At 41.3% G+C, this 16116-nt stretch overlaps 1 protein-coding gene across 1 annotated transcript in view; it reads right to left on the bottom strand.

The window, feature by feature from the left end:
• Positions 1-13035, bottom strand: part of ank2b (ankyrin 2b, neuronal) — a 142758-nt gene extending 129723 nt beyond the window's left edge. The window contains exon 1 of the mRNA XM_058624383.1: positions 12709-13035. Coding sequence (XP_058480366.1) covers positions 12709-12795 — 87 coding nt within the window. The 5' untranslated portion in view covers positions 12796-13035. The remainder of the gene's footprint in view (positions 1-12708) is intronic.
• Between the last annotated feature and the right edge of the window lie 3081 nt (positions 13036-16116).

The raw sequence follows: 16116 nt of genomic DNA, 5'->3' as shown, positions 1-16116 counted from the left end.
ACTCATGTTAACAGTTCTTTTCTAAGAGCAATGTCTTTTAAAATTGCAACATATCTCTTTTACAAAAATGACTCATGGCTGTTTTTGCTCATCTATTTGTTCCAGATTTGGGCACAAAAATAACTTGGTTATATAATACTTTCAGTTGATTTCACTTGTTTTGCTTTTTGTTCATTATCAGGGTTAAAAAGGAATCCAAAGCTGATTTTCTCCAAAAGAAAACACAGGAAACCTCAGCCTGCGGCACAGCTCTGAGTGTGGTGATGATGGCGTGTGTTCGAGCTGCATGATTACAGACTGAAGTACCTGAAGCTCCATCATCTCCCCATGCACAGCATCACACCCGAACAGAGCTGGGAGCCTCTTTTAGCCGATACTCAGTAAGGTCACCAAAGGTCGGACAGAGACACGGCTGCAATTGGAACACCAACAAGAATACAGATAACGTGCTCTGTCGTACACACACATACACTGAATACAAATCAATACACTCTCACAGAGTGCAAACAGACCGGACCAGACTTATCACATCCATAGAGACAGAAGCGAAGCTAATCAACAGATTTGTCACAATATCCATATTTAAAAACATAGTCACTGCATCATTTCTCACTGTTTTCATCCCCGGCGGAAATGTCAGAAATGCTTTCTGGAGCAGCCACATTCAGGATTGTGAACGCAGGCTTAGCATGATATAAATAAACTCAGACACACATTTTCCAATCAGGCCAAGATCAGTGGTGTGGCATGCAAATACCATGTAATGGAATCAATCCTGTCTAGATCCACATGATTCCCCTTTGGTGTTGAACGCAATGTGTCCCAGTAACACATTCCTGCCTGTTTAGGCTCTGCTGCCTCGGATAGTTGCTGCATTAATTTAATAAAAGCCCTAAAGGAAGACGGTACGAGGTGATATTTACAGCAGGATAGTGCAGGAATATGCTTGGAAGGAGGCTCACATCAAAGTTTCTCTAATTTTATACACACATTCATAGTTGTCTTCAAATGTACACAGAAGATTGCTGCTGACAAATGAAATCTCAATGATGAGACCAAAACACCTTATTTTAAAATTATAATCAAAACTGGTCCAAACTGACCAACAGTGAAGAGCATTTTTATAAAAAAAAATAATAATACATTGGGTTATATTTATCGCATTATTAAATTCCCCAGCTTGTATACTGTTTTAATTAGAACTGTCAACATGTTACTTTGATTCTATTTTATTTCTGTATGTTTCCGTTATTGACAGATTCATTTTGCATCATAAATGTGTTTTTGTACTATAAATATATATATATATATATATATATATATCAAAATGAACACTTTTACATTGAAATGGTGTGCAATATCATCCTAAATATGATTATTTTCAACATCATGATGGATTAACACGATATAATTTTAATTTCTAATCACTAAACAGTTATTTTTTCCCCAAACTATTGGACTATTTTCACGAAATCCTACACAGATTCATGTTGCCAACATATGTGTTTTTAGCTTTTCAGTGAGTGGATGCAAACTAGATCATTAGGTAATCAAGTTATTTAAACTCTTGATGTAGGACAAGGTTTTCTATGAGAAACGGATGTTTCATAATCCTGCCACCAAAGAAGTGTGTTTGCATGAAGTAATGCTTCATGCAAACACATTCTAAAATAAGTAGTTTGAGTTAGACTACTGTGTATGTATAATCTTGGAGCATGGGAAACATAGACTCTATTATTGATATTATCAATCTGCCTGAGCACATATTTAATTTGTGGTTAAGTCAGATTTAGATTCATTTTTGGCTCAGACGTGAGGGCCATACTAAAATGGAGCATTAATGTTGCCGTGAGATATATGACAGAGCTGAGGTCAACACTGGCTCGTGAGACTAAAAGACCAAAGAAGAAGAAATGATGAATGATTAAAGACAAGTCTTACAGTTAACTATGTCAAGAGAGCGCTGTTGATATAAATAGCCTTCATAGAAGAACGAAGATGATGATGTAACCAGAGGACGTTTTTGATTAGGTTTGTGACAGGGCCTGGAATTAAAGCTGCAGTGCGTAACATTTAGTGATTCATGTTATTATTTCTGCCTCCGTTTGGTCTTTGTGAGCAGAAATGATGTAACATTATTTGTTTGCTTCATTTAAAAAAACAGGGTCTGTCAAGAAATACTATCAGCACTGACCCGAGGGTTTTCTTTGCAGTAAAATTCCCTCCTAAAAACATTTGGTGGGTGCTTTTTTGCGTTCTCAATCACACTCCAACTTTTTTATTGGTTTTTTATTTTTACACACGGTATGCATTAGACGTTCCCAGGGGACACAAATTGCTAAGTGCAACCTAGACCTTGTATTAACAGTTTTGGCAACGATAATCTTCATTCTAGTCACCTGTTTAATACCAAAGAGCCTCAAGAGAAACATGAGCAGATAGATGATGACAACAAACTCCCTCCAACGTTGTGCTGTAAACATCATAACTATTTACAGAACCACTTTTATGCTCAACTGGGACAAACTCACTGCTCCAGGTCTTGGCTACAATGTCCTGACTTCAGTCCAAAATCAAGAGCGGCAACTCCCAAGTCAAGGTTAAACCTTAAACTCAGTGTTTCACAACATAAACAAGTCATCAAGACTGCTTTATAATGAGCCTGTGCATCTACAGTGTCATCCTCTGCAGGCACGGGGTCCTGTTTCATCTCAGGGTCAGCAAAGGTCTCAGGAAAAGGACACTCTTCAAACAGTCTGGAAGATCAGAGAAATGTCAGACACAGAAGTGAAACTTTGGTTTCTAGCTTTCTAAGAAGTGAACATTTTACAAAGCTATTTAATTTAATATCATAACAAGTTTTTTATGCTCAACCACAAAATACCAGAATCAGGAGTGGACAGAAGCAGTGACCAAAATTTGGACATGTCATCCAGCAATCTGTCTCTCCAGGCAATGATCCAAGCTCAAGACCAAATCCCAGGACAGTGCTGGAACGATCACTTATTACAAGACAAATAACACAAATCCAAGGTCAGTCATTATGACAGATGTGCAAAAAAAGAAAATAGTCTGCATAAAAGTTACTTATGTCACACAGTAAATGCTTTGACAAGAAATCAGGGCAAAAACACGAGACAGAAAAGTCCGACAGGAGTCACACAGGTAGGGGAGCATGGTACATGACACACACACACGTGTGAATCACACACTACGCTCTCTGTTACATGAGCGAGATAAACGGATTAGAGCCCCCCTGCTATAGTATTGTCCAGTGGCCAGATCACCCACATGGTACGTCTGTCACTTTGCGGAAGTCCAGTCGTGTCAAAATGAAATGAAAAGACAAGATTCCAAAATTATAAAGACCATTTTTGAGTTTGGTTATCTTAACTCAAGCACTAAGTCCAGCAGCCTACAGTTAACCATTAAGGATCACTATGACCTGAATGAATGAGAACCTTCTCAGACAGATTATGGCCATTAACTTCTCAGGAAAAAACTTATCTTATAACTTTATCATGTGGTGTGTTTATGATAAAAGTACATTTTCTTTGCGTTTCCATTAAGAAAAGTACCAAAATAATTTTTTCGGAGTCACCCCCTAGCGACTATTCAATATAGCCTTATTTCCAAGTTGGCTTAAGAAGGAAACTGGAAGCCGATAGTCTATTTCTATATGCAGCATATACCAGTTTACATCAGTTTGACCAGAGTGCACCACAGGGCCCCAGACTCTTCAGGATCATGCAGGACCAGAGACAAGACGGACGCCTGAATTAATTAGACAAGATGTAACAAGCGGCAACAAGTACACACACACACACACACATACACCACACAACAACTACACATCTGAGAAGGTGTTAAGAGAGGCAAGAATAAGTGAGACTGGAGTAAAAGACAAGCCAGCGTAACAGAGCAAATCAGCAGAACATTGCTCAGGCCGTATTGAGTACATGTTGGTTTGACACAACTTGCAAACACCCCATCATTACATACATTTTCCCCCCAGACATCTGCTCTGTCAGGTCACGTCAGACGCAGGCAACATGTTCTGAAGTACAGGAGTACAGTAGAGTCAGCGCTCCGTCAGCATGTAACCACGGCAGGAACGAGGCTTAATGCTGCAAAACCACAGCGCCAATCAACAATCGATCTCCACCACTGACACGACCTGAGGACACGAGGCCGCTTCAAATCAGCTACACAGCGCAAACACACCCATACAGTGAAGTCATTACACTGATATGAAGTTCAGGGTGGACACATTAAAAACAGTGAATGAAGGAAACAGTCAGCACAGGCCTGATAGATTTTCCCAAAAGACAATCTGACTCATCTACTTAACATCTGAAGCATTTGGCTTCCGCCCAATTGTTAATGATTGGAGAAGAATATCATACAACCAGATGCCTGCGGCTCAATCCCAGGCTGGTTTGGTGCTGCTAAAATGCTAAAATAATTCCTGCGCCAGTGGTTTCAAGAGCTGGACGAGCCAAGACTGAGACGTTTTATCAAATGAAGCCTCAATGGACAGAATAGTGCCCTCCACCCTTCCAGGGCTGTTTTGTTTCATTTAACCATGAGTGATTTCTCTCCAAGTGCTCACAAAGTTTGACACATACAGTCACATAATGTGGTGTAATGGAGGAAAAAAAATGTCAGTCCATCCAAGGGGAATGCTGGTGCAGCCTCACCCAGATCCAGTCACTCTCTCCTGGGTAACATCTCACGTTTCACCCCCTCTGCTGACATCATGATGGAAATGCATTAAAACTGTGAAATACAGAGTCAGACTCACAAACTATCTAAAAGCCTGAAAGACAAAAATCTGGTTGAGAGGAAATCAAAGTCCCCAAAAATATAATTTGCATACAGTCCCTTGCATTTTGAGAATGAGCCACAGGACTTGGTTGTTGAGTCAGCTGCTCCTATTTCTCAAATACTTCTACTCGTGAAATACATGAAATCCTCACAGAAATTCTTTTAAGCGTTCACCGTGCAAATATTTCCAGCCTTTCAGGCCAAGTGATATTTCCTGCACTCACTGGCAAACGTCCACATACAACTACCAAGCACAGCCAGCAGGCACGTCTGAAAAGAATCAGCTCGTAGAAAGAACCTGATGAAACTCGTCACTGTGCTTATGCAGCATCCTGAAGACAAGTCCCACATCAGTGCTATTGATCTACTGCGTGTTGGACGACATGTGTTCCAACCCACTGAGTCCTGGGCCATTACAACCTTCACTTCAAGGCCAATGGAACGTCAATCCACCCCCCTCCACTGACAGCTCAAAGGCAGAGGGAAGCATGAATGAGATGGGACGGTGAGTAGATATGATGTAGGAGGCATAAAAATGATACACTTCAATGTCATGTCCAGTGTGAGCGATGGTGAAATCACTACCACATTAATGAATCATCATGTTATATAAAATAACTGCAGTGCTAGCGTTTCCAGAAGTCATTAAATCAGTAGCAACTGGACTTGGGAGTCTTCTTGAAGATGTTTCCCCTCTAATCCAAAACTCAAAATTGCTACTGATTCAATGACTTTTGGAAATGTATGACCTGGATGAATGGGAATTTACAGAAATATCTTGAGGTTCTTGAGCTTCTTTGACAAATCTTCAGTGATGGACCTGGAATCACTGGCTGGTTCCTCGCTCAGGTGACCCAGCCGAAGATGTTCAGTCCCTGACTTGTGCCTAAGTGGCATCCATGCGACCTTCCCTCCAGATCCACAGCCACCATGAGGCCACATGAGAAGCCTCCAGGATGTTCTAACTACACTCTGCCACCAGCTCTACATATATCTCCTGTATCGTGTGTGTCCCAGGCAACAGCATGTTGCCGTTTCCAATGCTAGAAGAATATCTGGGAGAAGTGACGTCAATGAAGCTGCCACCCTAGATGAACTCTGGATGGTACCTTTTCCGCAAATACCTTGAGATGCTTCAACACCGTCAAGATGATGGTGTATGAAATTCCACCTCCCTCAGACAACACGTGACAAAACATGTGAGAAACTGGATAATTACAACCTTTATAACATGCCGAAAAGGAAGAGTTTAAAAATCGTCACCCAATAGGCCATTATTACAGATATATTCAGACGCTTGGACTATAAATGTACCACATCTGCTAGGTTCTCATGTTATTTGCTCACTTTGGGTTAAGGTAGTTTTGAGCCCCCTCCTAAAAAGCTTAGTACAGTACACTAGGAACAATTACCACAAGTATTTGAGCTTGGTATTTAATGATATTTAACTTAAGATTGCCTTATATCAATTTCTTATTAGAGACCTAAGTGAACAAAAATTAGCTGTGGCGTTCCCCAAGGATCCATTCTGGGGTCTCTTTAATTCAACAACTAAATGTTCCTGCTCGCTCTATCGTTATTTACTGAACTGTCCGTTATTTTTGTTATAGCTGTTCTTGCCGTTTGTGTTAGCATGACTAATATGCAGTTAGATAACATAAACCATTGATTTTAGCAGATAAAATGTGAAATATAAGTCTTACATGTCATCAATTAGATTTGGTTATCTGTGACTATCAGTTTCCATGCATCAGAGGTAGAAAATACTGTCTGAACTACATATAATTGTTCCTCTAACAACTAATGTTAAAACAAAATACATAAATCTAAATATGTACATCCGAGATTTAGATACCGCTGATGCTGCACATCACGTCTGTGTCTGCGGTTTCCTGGACTTGTGTTTTCTGATGAAGGAAGTAGAGAGGAACGGTCACTTCCACTGACCTCTCAGACTGCTGTAGGCCACATGATAAGACAGCCTTAGTTTAGATACCGGTCTAAAAATAGACCCTGTTTATCAGGTTAGAGAGTACACTGAATATGCTGGATAGTTGATTTACTTATCTAAATTAGAATCCACTATTGCAGACTGTAAACAGATAAAAAAAAAATACCCCTTAGCAATATAAAAGTTGCTAAGTCACTGCCAGATCAGAAATATATGGAAAAGCTAATAAAATCATGACGAATAGAGTTGGAGAAGGTGCAACTGAAATGAGTGTAGGACAGTGATTACTAACATTTGCTAATGGTTTCAGTCAACTCATGTATCTTTATAATAGTTATTATATCCTCCACATCAAATCCATCAAAGCCCTATTATAACATGTCATAAACTTATTTACAGGCCAAAGTGATTGCATCAGAGCCTGAGTGGAGCTTCTGGGCCTGTTCTGTGTTACATGGTTTTTGGCTACAGTAAACATCTGTCTGCTACACTAGTATTAGATGATTTGCTACAAGTTGTTTTTTTTACAGTTACAGTTATCTGGATAATAATAATAATAATAATAATAAAAATGTGCCTCTGTCGTGAAAGGGTTTGGGTAAGTGGTCGCAGAATGTACTAGAGAATAAATCACAACAGAACAATACACAATGTGATCGAACAGATTAAAACAAAAACAAAAACAGCTACAATCACGCTGACTTTAAAAAGATACTTCATTTTTATTTGATTACATGAAATATCAAGCAATTTGTCATCTCGGAATAATGACTAAAACATGTCTGTGTGCTCACAGTGACCTTTAAAACAAATCTAATCAATCCATCCTTATAAAAATTGACTGAAGAAAGCATTCACTTATGATGGTTTCAAGTTATCCTAAAAAAAAGGGACAGTTGGCTGCCATTGACGCATAAAACCTTTATATTTATGATTCCTTGAAATTAAGTGGTGATTTATTGTGTTTAGAAAAGCTTAATTTGGTTCAGAGAAGTCTTCTGATTGTGGTTACAGTTTGACATTAGTCACGGGTTTCACGCGGCAATCAAATCGGCTTTGTCGAGATTTATGTTGGTTTCCTTTTTTCTGTTCGAGACGAGTGATCAAGGCTCTGACGGATCCTTTTCACAAGGTTCCAAATGTCCAACTGTGGGGGTTTTTTTTTGGGGGGAATGGACAGCATCCAATGTCCACCTCCTTCGACACAGAACACAAAAGGTAGCTTTGTCCTCTGGAGACCGCCGACTGTCCCCGGGACACACACACACACACACTCTGCCATTCACGCTCCTTACACACGTATGCACACAAAACAAGAAGAGCCTCCAGTTTGTGCTTGATCCCATCAAAGTGGTCCACCGCTTTACACCTCACACGTCCCTGCCCGTCCTCCCGAACTCAGCAGACACTCAAACACACACATATATAAACAGTGGCTTTATATACGACCCCAGCAGGCATCCCACCAATGTGACGCATGCCAGCCTCGAGCCCGGAGGCCTGTGTGAAGAGTCTCTCTGAGCCCACAGCAGCGCAAATATGCTGTCAGCGCCTCCACTTTCACATCAGTGGAGAACCAGGGGACAAAAACGGGTCCACAACCTCAGATACAAGATCATCACGGACTATGGTTAAGGTTAAAATGCATTAGATCTACTGGAGGGATTATAATCTGCTGAGCTGTCAGAGTGATACATAACCCCAAGGACAAAGTTGCATATTACTACTTCAGAATAAGTTTAAAGTTTAAACGTACTCTTATCTTTCTTGTCATTCTTTAGGGACAAACTTTTTAAAGAGGATCTTGTGTAAAAATAGTGACATCTAAAGAAAACTGCTCACTCTCCTGCACCAAAGTCCATAGAAAAAATGTGCATTTTTAAGCTTGCATGGACACGGGAGCTGCTGCTCTATCGCTGCTACGTTTGGCGACTTTATGTCACTCAGGTAAATCTGAATGAAGAATTTCAAACGCCTAAATCCCAAGATACCACGTTTGGACTCAGTGATGGAGGTAGCAGTGGATCAACAACTACTGTGTACTCTGATTTAAAATAGCTGAATAGATTGTGGTTGTGGGAAAAAAAAAAAAATCAGTTTCCAGTCATAAAAAAGCTTCCTAACAGCAAGCTAAAATAATCCAAATCAGCATGATGGTGAAATTCTGTGTCAGTGTCGCAACAATCTTCAGATGACAAACCCAAAAAATGATCAAATTACATTTCTTACATTTTCAAAAATGATCATTTGTACCAATTGTGAAACGCATCGCAACATCTGGCAAAACAATTGCAATGGGACTATTACTTGCAGCTCTACTATGTGGCTACCTAGTAGTCACAAGTATGTCATTGTAATAATGTAGATAAATAGATAGATAGATGCATGCACTTCCCTGGTCCCAAAATTGTGGAAAAACTGTTGTGTTTCAGCTTGAATATAAGAATATGAGAAAATGTGATACAAAAGCAAAATATGCCCGTAAAGAAAAGGGCATACACTGTAACTATACAAGGAATAAAATTAATTTAAACAGAATAACAAACACAATCGGACAACAATTAATAAGAAAATGTAGTGCAATTGTGCAGTTTTGTGCAAAGTTATGGCCTTTGCCACTGAAAAGATAAAGATTTAACCTTTAAGTTACCTTACACATAACACATCAGTGACATGTTGGTGGCGTTGTCAACAGCTGATGTGTCCGCAGCCCAATCATGTAACCGGATTTGGGAGGATAAAGAGATGGAGATCAGTGAAAGAGACAGAGGCATAATGCTGACTAATGAGAGGAACAGAGCGAGTGAGAGATCAAAGCAGAGAAACGGCAGAATGTTTGAGGTGAGGAAGAGTAGGAGGAGGAGGAGGAGAGGATGTCTACATTACAGAGACATAATGAGTCAGCTGTGCGAGTGCGGTCTCGGCGAACGCACCGGCGACAGCCTCGTACGGACTCAACACCAGCATGACACTGCAAACCGAGCTGGGAGTACATCTGCCTGCAGACAGCTGTGCGGAGAGATACATGCTCCTCCGCTGTCCAATGAAGCCCAATTATTCCACAGCACAGCGCGGCACACGGCCAGGACATGGACTGATTACCGAGTGATTCCACATAAGACCAGCATTTAGAATTCAGGCCCGAGTTGGAGATGATTTTCCTTCACTGTGTCGAAATGAGAAGCGACTTAAAACTGTGGCGGAGAACTTGAGTCTAAACAATCTCCTGCTACATTCAAACACACATGTACCATGTACCATGTTCAATATCAAGCCCTTTTCTATATTGTACATACAAATGCATGTTTATTATTTATTACCTTTATATTTACTGTCAAGGACTATCTTGTCTTATCTTAAACAGCTACCTAATGAGTTCACACAATGCTGATTTAGATCAGTTTCTAGTGTTTAGATCCAGTGTCGCTAATAAAGGGAGACAGCTACAAACGAGTACCCACCCAGAAGTGAATTCCACTGTTCGAGAGAAAACTCTTCACTAGATAACGCCACTGTATACACACAAACGCTCCCTCCTAACGCTTTTTGCTTCACCAATAAAGTTGCACACAGCAGCTTTAAAACTGTAGAAAGTGTATATTGTCCATTAGGATCCAGGCGATTGTCCTTAACACTGCTAAGAATAAAAAATAGTGAATAAATAATGTTTCTTTCACGATTCAATGACATTGGTTCAATGAGTTAAACCCGCAAACATCTCAAATTCAAATCCCCGTCGCCATCGACCCGTGAGCCTTTTCCCCCTTCCCCTCTGTTCTGTCTTTCCTTCTGTCTCACAGCCCTGTCTCTCTGTCTCCCTGTCTCACTGCCAGCTTTGCCACACGCTGACTCCCATGTCGTCCGTCACTATGTGACCTTGGTTGAAGCAGAGAAGACAAGTGGCAGATGGCCTCTCCTACAGGAGCAGACCTGGTAGAAAACTACGCATTGGCTCCTCCTCTACCTCCATCACCACCATCATCACGACCTCCGGTTTGAGATGTTCCGCTTTCACGCCTGAACATCCAGCGAGCCGCAATGAAGTCACAGAAATTAGCTCGACTCGGAGGTGAAACGGAGGACGGAAATGAACACGAGATAACTGTGAGCCAAAATGAGCATTTAACCATAACTGTTTAAACAGGAGAGGCGATCTGCACCTTTTACTGCCACCTAGGGGTCCATAGCTCTCCACTTCTCATTTAGTCCATCATGCAAGACCAATACAGTCCATTAAATCAAGGGTATCATAAAAATAATGAAAACACAACTGTAATAGCGTATTCGATTTTTTGTTGCCGTGCAAAAGCAAATGCTGTGATGGTAGTCTTGAGACAAGAAAGCCAGACATCACATGGGGAGGTGCAGAGCTTTGTCTGATAAAAGCTTTAAACGTATTAATCCATTTATCACCAACACTTCTGTGATTTTTCCAACCAAAATGTAGATTTCATAGCAATTTTAAGTTAATTTATGCAGAGCTTATTAAAGATTTCTTACGGTCACTTTTAAGTTTGACAAAAACACATATCCTATCTCTGACTTTTCCAACCAAAATATAGATTGTATAACAATTTAAAGAAAAATTTGCAAAATTGTGTGATAGTATCATGAATTGCAATTATTTTGATTGGTATAATTGTGACGTGCGTGACTTTTTAGATACTGAAAAGTGCCAAAAATCAAACTGCAGCTTCAACTAGTCAACTCATATCTTCATGTCTGACTTGTGCAAAGTGTAGAAAACAAGCACTCAGCAACGCTGGCATCTACTCGTGAATTCCTGTCACTCGTGTCGACCGCGTGCACACATTAGAACATCAGTGGCGCCGCACACCGCTGACACCAACACCGCCGTACACCTGTTGTGAAAGCTGTAAACAACTTCACTATGGAAACATGATGTAAACAAGAGGCCTTCTTCTACGCCGCAGACATGTTCCAACAGGAATAGCACAGGTGTTTGTGATTTACATTAGGGACGGCCCTGTGGACACTGACGGCTGCATACTCCCTGAAACAGAGGAAGCTAAATGGAACTGGGCCATTATTAATCTGATCTAATTGACACCTGTGCCTTTACAATCTGCCATGTCATAATTCCTATATGTACATGTACTGTCTTACAGAATAAAGCATTTGGTAGATCTGGGTGGGTCACAATGATGTAAAACAGTGTGTTTACATCATTGCTGGCCCACGATGAACTGTAATGGATTAAGCAGCGAAGGCAACTTCTTGGTGCAGTGATTTGTGACACACTCAGGGGGAAACGCCTTCCTCCACCAGTCAGAACAGAACCTGCTGATTCTTCATGGCACAAACTGTGACCCAGCACTCCTACGTCGCACCAAACTCCACTCAAATATCATATTCAGGGATCCTTTAATGAGACAGGGCATGACTCATTCATTTTCAGATGTCCCTGTGCAAACTAAATTAACCTTGTGGCACTTGTTTTGATAAAGTGTAAACTTTTATATTAGGTCATGCTGCTTATTCCTTTTCAATCACTATTTTGTGTGTAAAATGAAATTCAGGATTCTGAATTTATTTACAACTATGTGCTGGTTTCAGTGTTAAATAGATGCCGATTTAAAGAGCAGCATGTGCTGAGTCAAATCATGTGCAACGTCATGCTGGTGCACGCAGGTGCCTCTGCATGTGCCCCGTGTGACTGTTAAATTGACATGTTTTCAAAAGGGGATTCGGCGTGCCTGGATTACAAGGGGTCACAGACGTGTACCTGTTTGCCCGGTGTGTGGGATGAAAGCCGAATTAAAGAAAAGTGTCTGCTGAGTCAGACAACAAATGACATCATGCTCATGCATGCACGCCCCTCTGCATGTGCCCGAATAACTTCTAAATGTATATATTTTCAAACGACACCCGGCGTGCATGGTGGGGGAAAAGGGGGGACAGACGTGTACCTGTCTGGTTGTAGAGATCTCCTCGTTGCCCGTGGGTGAAGGTGTCTCTCCCTCGAGTGATGCTGGGGGAACCGGAGAAGAAGCCATGTTCCCGTCACTCAGTCACAAACAACTGTCCCTGGTGTCACTTTGCGCGGTGTCCTGCAACATTCAACCCCGCCGCCGCTGCCGCCACTGCCGCCGCTGCTGCTCCACAGAGGGACCGGGGACGGTTATGGTTTCCTGTCCGAGCACAGTGACTCTCTGTCCGGCTACACAGAGGAGCCACTGTCCCTCCCTGCTCCGGACGGTGCTAGTATGTTTGTAGTCCGATCGTCCAGTCCAAGCAGATGACGTTTCGCACGCGCTCTCTCTCTCTCTCTCCCCCTCTCTCTCTCACTCACTCACTCTTTCGCGCACACACCCTCGCGCACAGTCACGCTCTGCTTCTCCACCTTCATCTCAGTGCAAAAAAGGGGGAGTTTTATTTTGAAGGGCATCTCTGCGTGAGTAGGTAGTTTATTTACCAATGTTGTTGTGATTGAATTATGTTTATTATGGGCAACAAAAAAACATTCGATTGATGAGGTTAAATGTAGGTTAAATCCAGGGTGAGTTCAGGTCAAGGGTTTAAAAGAATACTTTACTTTAAAGCCACTTTAGTTCATGGAGTTTCTAATCCACTGCTTCCTCTATTGGTAGAGTTCTAAGTTATGTGTTATTTTGTGACCGCAATGTTTGAAATCCTTTATTCAGATTAAACTGAGTGACACAAACTAACCAGAGGAGGTGGTTCTGGACCAGCAGCTCCTGTGTCCCTGTGAGCTAAAAACACTGATTTTCTTTATGAGGTTTGGTGCAGTGAGCAAACTTAGAAACCTCAGTCATGCATGCAACCCAAAATATGGCACAGCCACATCATTAAGTATTACAAATTGGAGAAATTGGGTTCATTCGTCCCAGGCCAGGTCATCCGTTTCCAGATCCACAATTTGGGAATCACTGAACTAGAAAACGATGAAAAAAGCACAGAGTGAAGTAGTCACGTCCATTGTTTTACAGCTCAGAGCAACACTTTATTGGCATGAGAGGAATGTAGCCATGTTGCCAACACAATATGCCGATGATTAGATAATAACACAAGGTGAAAAACTGGACTGTGTTAATGCACTGCAGATGTGTGTGTGTGTCTGTGTGTGGGGGGGGGGGGTTAAAATGAGTGTTGATACATGAGTACCAGCCTGTTCAAATGGCGGTCCGTGGGCCAAAAGCAACTTCTTAGTGGCGCAAGAAGTGGTCCCTGCAGAAACACCTAATGAAAAACTAATGTTGTTGCTAGTATTGTGCACCTTTTTGATTTTATGCACCTTGAGGTGTACAAAATATTTGCATTCCAAAGTGAAAAAACATGACTGCTCGTCCCTCAGATGCTGTTCACGTACAGTTCTTTTATTGTTTTTGTGCAAATTCAGCTTGAAAACGAAGGCCCAGCTGAGTTTGGTGTCGAATAGTCCTGCACTAGTTTACTCTGTGTCAGATGGCATCAAAGTTCCTCACTTCTCCAAACACTGACTGTCCTCGCCATGTCACAGCTCACTCACCACAAAATGTGTCTGGACGCTGCACGTCACGGCGACTGTGACAATCAGCCGCCCTCCTGCTTCTTCACACTGAGACAACAAGCAACAATAACGTCAAGGTGTTTCACCAGTTCCGACCTCATGCACCTGCCTGTTATGCATCTGCGTCATGGGGGAGGGTATTAGACTATAGCTCGTCTTATGGGGGTTGGTGTCGGTTTGATTTGTCACAGTGGATGCTGGGGAGCATGGGGGGGGTGTATGTGGTGCTCAGACTAGCTCAGCTGGTTGTAGCCGATTGGTTAAACTGGTGACAAAAGGGCGGTGACATTGTCTGGCCCTCTTGGTGACCTCCAGAACAGAGACAAGAGCAGGGGAAAAAGGGGAGAGGGCGTTTTTGTTTTTGTCATAGCCTTAAAAGGTCAGGAGAAAGAGAGTCACAGTTTGTGAGTGTTTATGAAGAGCCAGATGTACGAGCTTCACAATGAGAGCATCTCGATTATGAGCTTATTATCATGCAAGGTGTTTGACTGGAAGGAAACAGAGGGCATAGTGAGCAAAGAAATCTGACTCTTTCAGATAGATTTTTATCAAATGAATGAGTAAATAACCCATGGGAAATTCAGTATCAACTTTCAGTCAAATCACTCAAGTATTTCTTAGGGAAATGTTGACCTGACTGTCCTCAGATCTCAGCATCTCTTGCTCTAACTTACTCCATATTCAATGAGGGGCTCGTTCTGCCTCCTCCCCCCATTTTATGAGCCGCTTCTTTCTTGCCCCCGTGGTCCAGACCTAGAGTTAACATCTGCTGTGTTGATATGATCACGTGTTTAGCCTTGACCATGAGAAATAGGACGGGCATCCAGTGAAGATTTGTTACTCGAGTTCTGTGAAATGAGTTTGTTTTTTTTTTCAAATCTGTGTCAAAAAGCTAAATATACTCACGGCCATTAGTGATGTTCAGTGACACGAGACTCAGTAGTTCATTTAGGAGAAACCTTTCAGGTACAACACTTTATCTGATCAGGAGCAAGAGTGGGGTGATGTGCTTTATTCACAAAATGATGCCGTTTAAGCAGGAACTCAGTGTCCATCCTCATAAAATGTGTGCATGAGACGACATAAGGAGGAGGGAGAAGCATGCTAATGGATGACTCTGCAGAAAACAGGTTCAACCATGAGAGAATGAATAAAATGTAAAAATAAAATGTGCATTTTATTTGGTGGTTTCGGCACAACAGGCTTTTTTTGACCAGGCATGACTCAGGGATATGGAATAGAAGCTGCATTAATTTGAAGCTGAGTCCCATTCTGTTGAACATGTCTTCCTGTTATCAAGATTTGATCTATAATTTTAAAGATATAAAACTTTAATCCCCGTTTTTCTACCTTGTAAAGCTGGTTCACTTCATATCAAGGTAAATTATCACGATAACTATAACCCTAACCTGCTGCTCTGTATACAAAGATGTAATTTTAGGGCTAAACAAGAATTTACAACAGTCAACAGTTTATTTTTCTTTTCTGTCCAAAAATGTGCTTCCCCATACAGTTTATTTCTTTGTAAATGCAAGATTTGATGTTTATGTACAGTAGGTCTATGTAAACAACTTCACCTTTTGAACCTTGTAAAGATGAGCTGACCTGAATATTTTAGTCCTCACAAGTGAATTTGACCTAACAGCCTTTCAGATCATCTTTCTACGGTGGCCTTGGAGTGCCAAACACTACAACATTAACAAAGCACAAAGACATTAGAAAAATGCAACAACATTAAGAAAACACACTAGCACTTGTTTGTGTTTTCTTCTTAATGTTTTAGCGTTTTTGTAATGTTGTGTTTTCA

The sequence above is a fragment of the Solea solea genome, chromosome 3 (genome assembly GCF_958295425.1).
Source record: "Solea solea chromosome 3, fSolSol10.1, whole genome shotgun sequence".
Classification (NCBI taxonomy): Eukaryota; Metazoa; Chordata; class Actinopteri; order Pleuronectiformes; family Soleidae; genus Solea; species Solea solea.
Note: the sequence above shows the minus strand (reverse complement) of the source record. Positions and strands in the feature narration are given on the sequence as shown.